General features: G+C 44.6%; 1 protein-coding gene and 1 pseudogene across 4 annotated transcripts in view; one reads left to right on the forward strand and one right to left on the reverse strand.

The window, feature by feature from the left end:
* Mapre2 (microtubule associated protein RP/EB family member 2) overlaps positions 1-13,585 on the reverse strand; it is a 173,335-nt gene that overhangs the window by 6,704 nt on the left and 153,046 nt on the right. For all 4 annotated transcript variants that reach the window (XM_021236671.2, XM_004855210.4, XM_004855208.4 and 1 more), the window contains 2 exons: positions 8,817-8,956; positions 2,858-3,016 (listed from right to left, as the gene is read on the reverse strand). In XM_021236671.2, the coding sequence (XP_021092330.1) occupies positions 2,858-3,016; positions 8,817-8,956 (299 nt within the window). The remainder of the gene's footprint in view (positions 1-2,857; positions 3,017-8,816; positions 8,957-13,585) is intronic.
* LOC147830123 (protein FRG1 pseudogene) lies at positions 4,485-5,405 on the forward strand (annotated as a pseudogene).

Genomic DNA, 13,585 nt, shown 5'->3' on the forward strand with positions numbered 1-13,585 from the left:
TCTGCTTTGTTTGTGCAGTTTCCTCCTGCCTGAAGAACACTCTCTCCATCCTAGCTTTATAGCTGTTGATATTCCTAGTCATCCAATGCACATGCCATCTTCCCTTGACAGCTCTGCTTGGCCCTTCAGGTGGAGTCTGTGTGCTCCCACTTAAGTTCATCTATGTCTCTGCTATTGCAATTATCACAATCTGACAGCCTCCAGTTAGTTGTGTCCCTGCCTCTCTCTCCCTTGGACTGTGAGCTTTCCTGATGAAGGGCTTGTGTCTTTTTCTGCGTATCCAGTGTTGAATCTAGTGGACTGCAAAAGCCCTCCAACAACAGAAATATGTCTGTAATCAAAAAGCGCTGAGGAAAAGAACATCTTTTTTTCTTTCTTCCCCCCAGTATAGTACTGAGAAGTGAACCCAGGGCCTTCCCACTGAGCTACATCCTCAGCTATTTTTATTTTTACATTTTTTCTTTTGAGGCAGGGTCTTGCTAGTCACCTAGGTTGGGTTTGAACTTGAGATTCTCCATCCTCAGCCTCCCACAGTGCTGGGATTAGAGGATGTCCCACCACACCCAGCTGAAAGAAAATCTTCAGGTTATTGTAACAGTGGCTTCCGTGACCATCAGTACCCTGGGAAGCAAGCACCTATTTATAAGCTGGTGCACCCCAGGTGACAGAATCCATAGGGGAGCAGGTAGCCAATGACTAAGCCCAGACACCAGTGGCCCAAAGAATCCTAACAGAATGAGAATGAGAGAGTCACTGAATAGCCAGCTGGTGATCTGCTCTAAAAACCTCCATTAGAGCTCCACATCTGGGAACTGAACCAACAGATTTCACTACTCAGAACTCCCAGTTGGACTTGTACATCTTCCAAGCGTCATATTTTAGGACTGCTTGACTATAATAATCAGAGACCAGTCACTACCAAACAAAAATATAAGTCATCACTTGGGGGAAGAGATCCCTCCTACCAAAAACCCCTACCTGAAAAGCCAACCCATGTTCATCTAGTCTAAATGAAGAGCACACACAACAATCCAGCCTTTGACTCTTCTGCACCTTGCCATCTCAGATCAACAGCATCATGAACACAGTACTGACACTTCTTCCTGGACACCACACACACCAGACCTGTGCATACATGCAAGAATGGCTGGCTCTGGTAGGCAGCAAGGTGGGGTTGGGGTGTGTGTGTGTGCTGATGATGGGAATGGGAGAGCTAAACTGAGTATGGACATCTAGGCAGGGCTCCCTGGAGTCACACCCATAGGTAAGAGTGCTTGGCCGAGGCCAGCCTGCCTGTCCTTAGCCAGGAATTCAGCAACTCAGGTCAGCTGCAAGATCTGGCATAGAATCAGAAGGTTCTCCTGCCGCTGGAAGCACAGGACTGGGAAGATGTGAGTTTGCATGCCAATCTCCCTCCAGCGCTCAGGCATCACAGACAGCAGCTCCGTGTGCTTGGTCTCCTGGTGCTGTGCAGACCTCATCTGATTTAGCCTTAAACAAGCTTGTGAAGGAATAACCATAACTGATCTCGTGCCTGACAGGCTACCGAGCAGCCTGCATGTACAGAACATTATGTTTATGCCACTGTGGTCACAGACATGCCACTCAACAGCCTCTGGCTTCTTTAATCAGAACGGAAAATATAGGAATTGTATTTTTTTTTTTGGTACCTGGGATCGAACTTGGGACCTTGTACTTTTGAGGCAGGCAGCGGAACCACTGAGCTAAATCCCTGGCCCCCAGGAATTGTATTTTATGAAGCCATCTTGGCCTCAGGAACCTAACCAGGAAGAGTCCCAGTGCTTCAAAGTCTACATTCTGAGCTACTGGCAACCAAGAAAGATGTTTCAAAAGCAGTATTAGGAAAATAATGAAAGTGGTGGTGGGCTCCCAAACCCCAGACACTGTGCCTTACAGCATAAGCAAATTTCATCGCTTAATGGAGTAAATAAATGTTGCCTGTTACTCAGTTGCAGTAAGACAAAGTAAACCTGCTGGTGACTTGTTACATTCCATGGAAATAACAACTGACACATGACTGCACTATGGCATCCTGTGAGGATCCATAGCACTTTGGGTCAAAGAGGCCCAAACACTTCCATCAGCTTTGACTCAGCACACAGAGGTGCTTCAAACCCCAAGCCCTGGTCTCTGCCTTCCACATTCGGCTCAATAGAAGGCGACATTCCACCAGCTCTCACTTCTGCCTCTGGGTGCTGGGCCTCTCCCTCCCCGCACAGACAGACTGGGCGACCCCTCCCCATCTCTGCCAATTGTTCCTCCAGGCTCTGCACATCTGCTTTTTATCACCTGGACAGAGCCACATCCTGGGTCTCCCCCGGCACATTCTCTCATGAGCAGCAACTGGTGATAGGTCCTCCCCACAAAGGAGGCCCCAAGAAGTATTTTTAATAAAGGGCTGCCCCATGGTTCAGGCCTTCCCGGCCATGAGTTACCAAGACAACCAGCTATGAGATAAAAACAGAAGGCTGTGGGGCTTAGAGTAAAGGGAAAAGTATCTAGATGTTTTTCTTCTTTAACCATACTCTGACCTTTCATGAAGAAAGAAGAATCCTTACACAAATTCTTACTGTTCCTTTGCTCAGAGGTGAGAACCTCTTGGAATCTGGCCACACAAGTGCATTTCTCTTGCAGCCCCACCTTTACCCATTTCTTCCTGAATAACTTATGGATGTCTCTCCCAGGCACAGATCAATGGATCCCAACAACAGTGATACACACTCCTCTGGGACTGTCAGGTGTGCTGGCTGAGCTGCACTTCTCATGCGGCCCCAGGGAAGTGTTCGAGGGCTCACGGACCTGCTGCACTCCAACCAGGAGGGCTCCGCATACTTACATGTTCTTCTGAAGCATACAACACTTCCATTAGTCGCTGCACGAGGTCATCATTTTCCTGCCCATGCTCCTGGCAGAGCAGCTCAATTTCTCTCAGCTTCCCAAAGTAGAAATCCCTTTCCTTTTCCACACCTTCAAGGGCAAGTTTTAATGAATGTACCTGTAAGAGAGTGAGGATAGAGAAGAAAACCCCAAAATATACAAGGAAAAATAAGCAACCAATTGTGACTGTGAATAAGGACCTGAAACATGTAAAGAGAGGCACAGAAAACAAGTGGCAATTCTGATGGAGACAACAGGGCTGTCATCTGAGTTCAAGCTGGGGCCAAAATGTACAATTTCAGGAGCATGCTGGTCATTCCTTTCAACTGAGTTGTTTATCAACTAGTCAGAGCAACCTTTCTGCTTGCATGGTGCTACCCAGGCTGAAGGGAGCCTTCCTTCTGCTAATGTGGGCTGGACCACACCTTCTAACTCGCTGCTATGATCTGAATGTTTGTGTGCTCCCCTCCTCCCCTACTCCTATGTTGACACACTAAACCCAATGTGACAGCACTAGGACGCAGAGCCTCTGGGAGGCCATGAGGTCAAAAGAGTGGAGCCTCATGAATGGGGTTAATCTCCTTACGAAAGAGGCCTGAGCAACTCTTTATCTTTTCAGCATAGAAGCCACAGGGAGAAGGCAGCATTCATGAGGAATAGGCTCTCACTAGGCAAATGGATCCGCTGATGCCTTGATCTTCAACTTATAAAACTTCCAGATTTATTTCCAGAGAACTAAATTTGCTGTTGATAAACCACCCAGCTGATAGTATTTTGTTATGGCAGCCCGAACAGGCTAAAATATTCTGCAAGGAAAGGAAAAGAGAATGGAAGAAAGGAAGGAAGGAAGAGATGACAGAAAGGGTTCTAAGTGTGGGTAGATTATTCTGAGAACCCTTGCTTTAGAACCCTTGCACTAAGAGCTAACCTTGGTTTTCGGTTCCTTCAAAAATGATTCTGAACCAAAATGGACAAATGCTCTCCACCAAGAAATTAGGTCTTGGAGCACAAGAGTCCTGAGCAACAGTGAAAGGCTAGCTGGGTGGATCTGTCTGAACTTCTCTAGGTCTGGGTTTGGTTGCATCATTGGAAAGGTGGGGAGGTAAGGAAGCTCCACCTCCTCAGCAAAGCAACTCTCATTTCCTGTTTCCCTCTTGATGCTGGTTAAAGGGTCTTCCAGCGATGTGCAGCTTCTCACACTGTTTACACGGTATAAGCGGTGGGGAGGCACTAACAATGTAATCAGGGCCCAATGCCTGCTTCGGAAGAAACTGGGGTGTGGAGAGAGCTTACTTCAAATCTCAGGCAGCCACACTCCTGTGAGTAAAGCAGCTACACACAGGGTCAAACATTCACACTGTGGCTGGTCCTCCAGAATCCATTCCCTTTTAAACATACTTTGTTCATTTAGACATTATAATGTATAATCTTTGGGAAATAAGTCATTAGGGTCTTCCTTAGATGAGATCTCTCTAGCACATTAAAAATCACCCTTGGGGAAAAAGGCCGAGGGCTTCTGAGACTGTTCTTGCAGAGTGTTTTCTTCGAATTCACATTTGTTTCTCCCATTTAGAAATTTTGTCAGAACCATGGCCAAATACTCCTACGTAAAGTCCACCAAACTCATGCTCAAGGGAACGAAAGCCAAAAGTAAGAAGAAAAAGAAAGAAAAGACGAGAAAAAGAAGAGGATGAAGAAACCCAACTTGATACTCTTGGAATGTGGTGGACAGTAGCCAACTTTGGTGACATTTCAGGAACTATAGCTATTGAAATGGATAAAGGAACCTATATCCATGCACTTGACAATGGTCTTTTTACACTGGGAGCACCACATAAAGAAGTTGATGAAGGTCCTAGTCCTCCACAGCAGTAAAAAATTCTCAAATTGTCTGATTCCAGAATTGCCCTGAAATCTGGCTATGGAAAATATCTTGGTATCAATTCAGATGGACTTGTTGAGCATTTGGATGCCATTGGACCAAGAGGACAGTGGGAACCAGTGTTTCAAGATGGGAAAATAGCTTTATTGGCCTCAAACAGTTGCTTTATTAGATGCAATGAATCAGGTGATATAGAAGCAAAAAGTAAAACTGCAGGAGAAGAAGAAATGATAAAGATTAGATCTTGGGCCGGGGATTTAGCTCAGTGGTTCTGTCGCCTGCCTTGCAAGTCCAAGGACCTGAGTTCGATCCCTGGTACCAAAAAAAAAAAAAAAAAAAGATTAGATCCTGTTAAAAGGGAAACCAAGAAAAAAGATGACATTCCAGAAGAAGATAAAGGGAATGTAAAACAGTGTGAAATCAACTACGTAAAAAAATTCAGAGCTTCCAAGACCATAAACTTAAAATCAGTAAAGAAGACAGTAAAATTCTTAAAAAGGCTCAGAAAGATGGATTTTTGCATGAGACTCTTCTGGACAGAAGAGCTAAGTTGAAAGCTGATAGATACTGCAAATGGCCAGGACTTTTTTTGTTTCTGCCTACTTGTTTTGTTTTCTATGAATAAAATATGCAGTGATAGTGCTTTTATAGAAAAAAAATCACCCTTAGAAGAGTTTTCAAAAATTACATTTGGGGGTTGGGGATTTAGCTCAGTGGTTCCGCTGCCTGCCCCACAAGTGCAAGGACCCAAATTTGATCCCTAGTACCAAAAAAAAAAAAATACATTTGAGCTGTAAAATTTCCTTTTTTTTTCAGTACCGGGGATCAAACTCAGGACCTTGTGCTTGCGAGGCAGGTGGCAGCACCACTGAGCTAAATCCCCGGCCCCAAAATTTCCTTTTTTTAATAAGTCTGGGCTTCTGCACGTGCTATTTATCTGTCTGGAATCACTGGATCCTTCAAAAATACACAGAGCACATGCAACAACCATCTGCTTGTTGTGCACCTGGCAAACTCAGATCCATCCTAGAAGACTTGGGAATATGGTCTTTCAGTGTTAACCTCGTTGATATACACTCATGTAGCCAAGGCATGGAGAGTTGATTTGCCAACTCTTATTTCTGTTCATACTAGATCTTGGACATGTGCAAAAACTGAAGGCAACCAGCTTGAATTTGACAAAAAAGAAAACTTTATTTTGGAAATCCTTTCTTGTTTTAAACAAACAAGCTCCCTATTTGTGCTCAGCCACAGAAATCTGTCAACCCTGAGTTGGTGCCATCAGATGGATCTGTGGCATCAGGTATGCTAGCTTACCCCAACCACGCCAGGACACAGTCCACTCAAGAAACAGGTCTGTTTGCCTCCTGAGTGCTTTGGTTTACACAATGAGCAAATGGCTGAGGCTGTTGTGTAAATACTCAGCCCAGCTGAGCTGCAGTGGTTTTCCAGACGTGTCAGGTAAGAGGTGCTCAGCTACAAACATTCCGTGGTAAAAATTGTCAGCAGCTAGATGATATAATGAAAGATCAACTAGCAAATTAAGTTCCATGTTCATGGTCCCCTCACAAAGACTGATGCCAGGCTCATCCCTCATATGTCACGGCAGACGCCTGAGTGACAGAGGAGGCACTGGAGATGCACCCTTGGGAACAGTCGAGGGCAAGGGCCACAGAGGGGAAGGTGCCTTGTCCACCGACTCAGCATGTCCACCGACTGCTGGTCCCCTGGGGCTTACAGTCCACAGGACAGTCACAGCCGCTGTCTGGGCTACCCAATGCCTACCCCACCTCCACCAGCAGTTCTCCAGCCCAGCACGGCCTCTAACCCACTTCCTGCTGGCTGACACACTGTCCAGAAAGTGTTCCTAATCACTGTCTTTCCCACCCCTGCAGCTTTTGATTCATTTCTATCATTGAATTATCTAGCACAATGTTACTTTTATAGTATATTATGGGAGACTGTCTGAATAAAGGCACGAGGCCAAGCAAATGAAAATTCTTAAAGTTTACAGCACTTGTCACTTTCTCTATTACTACTGTAATTCATGCTTCTGTTTAAGCATTTCCACTTGGCTCCTCCTGGTCCTGGCATTCTTAGCTCCAACTCTGTGATGCCTGTGTGGCCAACTATTAGCCTCAGGGGGCCTTGTGTAAACTTCAATGACAGGAAATGGAGGGAGCAAGCACATCACTAGATCACCAGAGACGTGCATCTGTAGCAAGTGCTCAATACGTATCTTGAATAAAAGCCTCCCAATTTAGGACGTGTCTGACCTTCCCCCTGACAGAGTGGGTTGGGGAAAGACCCACTTCTCCGTGTGAAGGTGCCAGGGGGCAGGAAGGGCAAGAGCAACCTCTTGAAGTAATAAAGGGATCACAAGTACAAGGAAGGCCAATGGACTGTTCCTCTCTTCTCCCTCGCTGTCCTCTCTAGAGTGGCATCTTAGATGGCAGGATAGTGTAGCTGAGGCATTTTGAAGGTCTGGGGATGAGAGGGGTGACTCTTTTTAGGATTTGGACAAGTAATGAGAGCCAGTCCCAATGAGACAAGCAGGCTGGCTCTGGGCTGTAAGAGACAGAGGGGCAGGAAGGACCTCGGGGTTTCCATGAGGCCAGAATTTGGTCTGGAGGGTGGGAAACCTGGGTGTGATGGAGAGAGACCTCAGGGAGGAGAGGAACCCTGAAAAACATGAGGTGATAATATCAAAAGAAACTGTGTTCCTCAGAAGAGGAGAGGTATAAATCCAAAGAATGATTGACTCATGCCTGGTTTAGGTCAACTTCAACTTGCTTGGAGCCTTAGGCTTGAGGCCCAAGTCTCATTATTGCTGTCCTTACTGCCTTTTATCTGAGAAGTAGTTATTACTAGAAACTGTCTTTGGGCTCCAACTGAGGATCAGTAAGTAATCAGGATATTCTAGTTTCTAAATCAAAATCTTATCTGCCGGATGACAAAGTGTTACCCTTTTTCATGAATGCGATCAAGATAGTAAAGAAATACCCGTTGGTTAAACAACTGCCTGGTTTTCAAACTAGATTCTTGATTACAAATATACAATTACCTCAAAAGCTGTTTCCAGACTCTTGCTGGGTCATCAAAGATTAATCACTGGGTCTGGCCGGGTGAGTGGCTGGGAACAGCCTGAGCACCTGAAGTCACGGCTGCTCTTATCATGGTGGAAGGGCCAGGAAGGAAGACTCTAGCACACTCGGAGGGGATGAGGTGCTTCTGTGGTGGACCCTCTGCCCCCAGTGTTTTATTACACTACGTATAATTTTAGGCAAAATTAGCTACTGCTAATTAGAAAGTGGACCAAAGCCAGTAGAGCTAAATTGACTATTAAATTAAAAAGTTCTACTTAAAATACTGCTATGGGCTTGCAACCTTCCCAGCCCTGGGTTCAGTGCTCTCAGGGCACCCAACTTCTGCCACCGTGAGAAGGGTTGGGTTTTTGCTTTGCATGAGTAACCATTTCCTGTGCATAACTGCGGTCTGAGGGAAGGGAAGGTATCTATCCTGTTACTATTATACCACTGGGATTAAGCACAGTATCTGGCACATAAAACAGGCTCGACAAATAATTTCCTTTTGCTGAAAGGAAAGAAAGAAGGGAGTGAGAGAGAGGGGGAGGAAGGGCAGGAAGACAGGGAAGGAGAAGGAGAGAGTCTGAGCCTAAAGCAACCTTTAACACTCTTTAGACTAGCCAAAAGTGGGGAGGTCAGACTGCGGTCTAGCCTGGAGCTCAGGACTGACACTGAACAATAGAGGCGGAGGAGGTGATGTGCAGGCCTGCAGCAATGTGAATCATCTATTCCACCTTAATGTACAGCTTTAAGATTTGTGACTAACATCTTTCACTCATTATAGGCTACTGGCTTTTTCTTCCCGAACAATTCCTTTTATTCATTTTTGCTTGAAACCACTGATTCTGCCTTTCCTCCCTCTTCCTTAGCCCAGGCCTGTATAGGTTTGGCCTCCCTCCCCCTTATACATGTTACTGCTCCCAGAGACACAGCTAGAGATAATCAGTTACCTGCTCATTAAGCTGTATGACCTGTGTTTCTAAATCTTTATCAGACTTGGTTGCTGAGCCACTGGATGAAGCCCTTTTGGCAGACGAAGGACGAGAAGGTGTGGAACCTGGTTTAGATGCTGGACTTGATTTAGCTGCGCCTGAAAGCAACCAGAATACATTATAAATATTGGCAACATTAAAATGATTTTTAGATATATGGCCAATGTGTGGTATAAAAGGAATTTACTAAAAAGTACCAGGGATCCAGTGATCCCATTACAGAAGAAGCATAAATATGTTTAAAAGAACTGAACATGATTAAACTGCAGTGTTATATTGGGTAACTGATTTAAGTTTATGAAAACAGGTTTTTTCTTCTCGGATAATAAGAGGTTGATGCAGTTGTGCCTTCTCCCTCCAGATAAAGAGTAACACCTAAAAGGGACTTCAAGGTTTTTAGAAAGAAAGGTTTTAGATAACTTCAAATTATTACCCTAATTGAGTTGCTAACAAACAAGAGAAAAGGTCTTATCTGTCTCTCAGATAAATACTATAGAAGAAACATCTAAACAAATGTCTATGTTTTTTCTTCTCATACATTTCCTAGCTTCAGCCACTAAAAGAGCCCAGGAGCAATGGCATCTCCATAGCTGTGAGCACCCCGGATGCCCAAATCTTGATTTCTAAATGTTTTTCTACAAAAACAGGTTTCTTAAGAAATTGCTGAGCCTAGGACACCTTGAGTCAAAAAGCAAGGATGTGCTCAGGTACTCTTGTCAAGAGGACACAGTAAGCCACTTGAAGGAGCTCCTGGCCACACGGGCAGTTTGCACATTAGGAAAAATGATGCTGTAACTTACTGTGATGCACTGAAACATAAACATCCATCGGCACATAATGGGGTGGGGTGCAGGAGAAGAAAAAGGATGTAAAGATCTTTACAGAACACTGGCAGCCAGTAAGTATAGAAAAAATGTTGGGAAAATCAAAATTTTGCATTATCCATAATTAACAGCTGATTCTAAAAAGGGTCATCAAAACATCAAATGGGAGGTTTTTAGGGAAGAAGATATTCCTAAGTGTCAAGATGTCACCTTATAAAGTTCTGCACTTAACTATAAAGGGGGAAAATGAATCATTACAATGGGGATTTGGGCCATGGGTGAGCACCTGAAACCAGAGTTCCAAGAAGTATCTCTGCTAATGACATCAATAACAAACAAAGAGCACTGCTTTCAGGTCAGCCCTCACCTCTGACACTCAGCTCACAGTGGACGTATAGACTGTGGCACAAACAGAGATGGCTTCTACAGCCAAGGCAGAAATCGCAAGTTCCATGCAGGGAAGCTTGTGTGCTTCGTGGGTTAAGACCTTCCGGGTCACTGCTGGGGACCTGCCTCTCCCTTTTATCCTGGACGCAGTTTCAGGGAGGGGCAGCTCTGTGTCCACCAATCCCTGTCTGGTGTAGGTGACCCTCCTGTGTGCTCCATGGCCTGATTATCCCCCTCCACACCCCCATACTCTGCCCTTCCAGAAGGCTCTTGCAGGGCAAGGAACTGTCTTATTCATTATAACCCAACTGCATCACACAATGCTTGATGGAAAGACATTCAGTGAAGGAACAAATGTTTAAATAAATACATGAACAAGCAAATAAAACCGGTTATGTGGCTTCCAATTTTACCATTTATTTCCAACTTTATAGTTCTCAACTTTTCTGTTTTCTGACACATTAGAAAGAGGCAAGGGGTTATAAAGGCAGGTATGTGACAGCAGTTACAAGTTTCAACCAATACCCTAATTACAAAGTAGCTAACAAGAAGACTATAAAAATTTGTATTTGTGTGCTTCAGGTGCCTGGAGTCATTAGTTACAGATGCAAGTCAAACACACCCTTGAGAAGCACTGACAGCATTATAGCTGTTAAATATTTGTATATGCCACTCTGTTGTACAGAGGAAAAAAAAACTTTAAAAACTAGGGAAATGCTCAATATACTTTAAAATGGAAATACTATATTGAGGATGATTTAAAATAGTCCTGAGTGTTCTAAGACTAACTCTGCAGGGACCTGGAAACCTCACTTATGCCACAGGGATCCTGGGGATTGCAGAGAGCTGGGGTTTGCTTATCCGTGAGTGGTACACAGCTCTAAGGAAGGACCCTTCCCTCTGAAGAAGCCCGCAGAGAACACTAGTGGGGCCTGGTGTCCCACTGAGGAGTCATTTACGAACTCCCAGGCATGGCACTCTCAGCATTCTCAGAGGAAGTTAGTGTCCCGTGACTCCACCACCACCCTTGTGTGACTTGGGCTGTATTCCCTCCTCCCCGCTCCCACACCTCCTCGAGTGACTAGGGCTGCCATCTTTCAGGTCTCAGCTTAGATGTTCCTTCTTCGGGGTGGCCACAGCATTCTGGGCACTTTGTTGAGAGGGTGTACCAACTGAAATGGTGGCCATGACGTAGGAATTACATCTGCTTTGTCTGGCATGTTGCATACCCATGGCCAAGCACAGTGCCTGACACAACCACAGTCCATACCTTTTCAGAACTCATTAGACAACTCCTAGCAGAGGCATCATGCCAGCAATGACACCAGGGAAATCTTGGAGAACCAAAGATGAAGTCAAAGTCACTTGCCAGAAGAGACAGCAGCACATGAAAGAGCCCAACAAAAGGTGTCAGCCTCCCAGAGAGAGAGTCCTTCCCTGGTTTCCTTTTGAAGCTGCCTGGTGCAATTACACAGGCCCCTTAGCCATGCGCTCAGAACAGGCTCAGTGGGCATGTGCAGTAGGTCAGCCCTTGAGCCTGGGGAAGAGCCATGTGGTTTGGCCTGGGCTGTCTAAGTCTCTGCCACATTCACTCACCTCTTCTGAGGAGAGGAGCCCTGCACAGGGGCTTCCCGAGGGCAGCCCTCCATAAGGCAGGCCAGCAACTGTGCTGTGGCTGGTTGCGGTAACCAAGTGTGGCTCATCAGACACACTCATGTTCTTAGCCTCTGCCTTATCCCATCTGACCTCAATTAAAAAAAAAAAAAGAAGGAACAGAAGCTAACTGCTTGTCAAACAGGGCCACCACTAATTATGTTTCCAGGTATGGAAGGCATCTTGAAATAAAAGTTCAAGTGTTTGATAAGAAGGAGGTGGAGGAGAAGGGGCTATGGGAAGCCACAGTCCAGGACAGCATGGGATGGGGAGGAGCGGGCTGAAGAAGCACTTAGTATGCTGGCTGAGAGACACAGGGCAGGGGTGACACACTCGACGTGGCTACAGCAGAGAAGAGAGCTGCTGCAGTTACTGATGCTAGCTAGCATGGCTCCTGCCTTGAGGAAACACATTCCTGCTTCAGAGCCCAACTTAAATCTGCCTCGGTGGGTCTGACTCTCTGAGCGGTTTCCAGAGTTTCTGCCTTAAAGTGGCATCTGTGTTTCTCCAATTCTGTAAAGGTCATTTGGGGCCAAGGGCCCAGGTCTCTCCCACTGGGCCGCATGAATGTCCTTTATGGCTGGATACCCCTGAGATGGGAAAGGCAGGAAAATCAGATACGGTATCCCCAGCTGCTCCTACACACACATGCACACATGCACGAGAGAAGAACAGTTCCCCTCCCCTGGCCTTCAGTCATGGGTGACACAGTGCAGCAGAAAAAAGGAGGAATGGAACCGAACACAAATGTGAAATCTCAGTAACAGATCAATTAAATAAACAGTTACTGATATTTAAAATTAGAGGGGTTCTGAAATTCTACTAAGTTGTTTGGAAAGAAACTGACAGCAGGAAATAAGTGATAAATGAGGATTTAAGAGGCTGGCACTAATTAACTGTACATCTGTACCACTCTAATGAATAAACAGGGAGAAATTTATAAATTGGAAAGATGGCTGGAAGGATGCTAGTATTGTCAGGTTTAGGGTTTTTAAATACATAGTTCACTAAACTTAAATCCAAGTGGATTAAAGATCTAAATATTAAAACAGAAACACTAAACTTGCCGGAAGACAAGTTAGGTAGAACTCTTGAAGACACTGGTATTCCAGGAAAAGACTTTATGAACAAAACCTCAGTAGCACGGGAACTAGCACGAAGAATCAACAACTGGGATCTCATCCTATTAAAAAGCTTCTGTACTCAAGAGAAATCACCAACAGAGCTAAGAGACAACTAAAATGTGGGAAAAAATTTTACCAGCTGTTCCTCAGAAAAAGGTCTACTATCTAGAATAGAAATGTCTAAAGGAATAGGGGAAGTGGGAGGGGCAGGGGAAAGGAAAGAAGGAAAAGAAGAAATATGAGAAAAGGAAAAAAATGGAAACAAAGTCTTTGTAAATAGGGAAGCATGGAGGGGTGAAGGGAGGGCAGGGGAATGGGGAGAAAATAAGAACAAAGATACGTCATGTAAAGGTACAAGATTCCAATGATGAATGAAACTGTATTTTATACCTAAAATGTACCAATAAACTTAATGGAAAAATAAATAGATACACAGTTCAGGATTAAACCAAAAACTCATCTTCAGAAGAATGATTTGATATGAAGAAATTTACTCCTTCACAACTGCCTCATGATTAACATACACTAAGAAATACTAAATGTAAACACAAAAAATAAAAATGAAATCTCCTTATAATGGCCTCCTTATATTCAATTCATGTTTTACTTTTTAGAATTAATAACAGTGACAATATCCTAAGGTATAGCATACCCTTTAGATAGTTCAGAATAAAATTTATTTGCTTTATAGATTTTACTGTTTTAAAGTGTACCTAGCTGCTGAGGCCAACTATTCTTT

This window comes from Heterocephalus glaber, unplaced genomic scaffold (assembly GCF_053883595.1).
Source record: "Heterocephalus glaber isolate CG9 unplaced genomic scaffold, H.glaber_assembly_v1.0 deba00000331, whole genome shotgun sequence".
Classification (NCBI taxonomy): Eukaryota; Metazoa; Chordata; class Mammalia; order Rodentia; family Bathyergidae; genus Heterocephalus; species Heterocephalus glaber.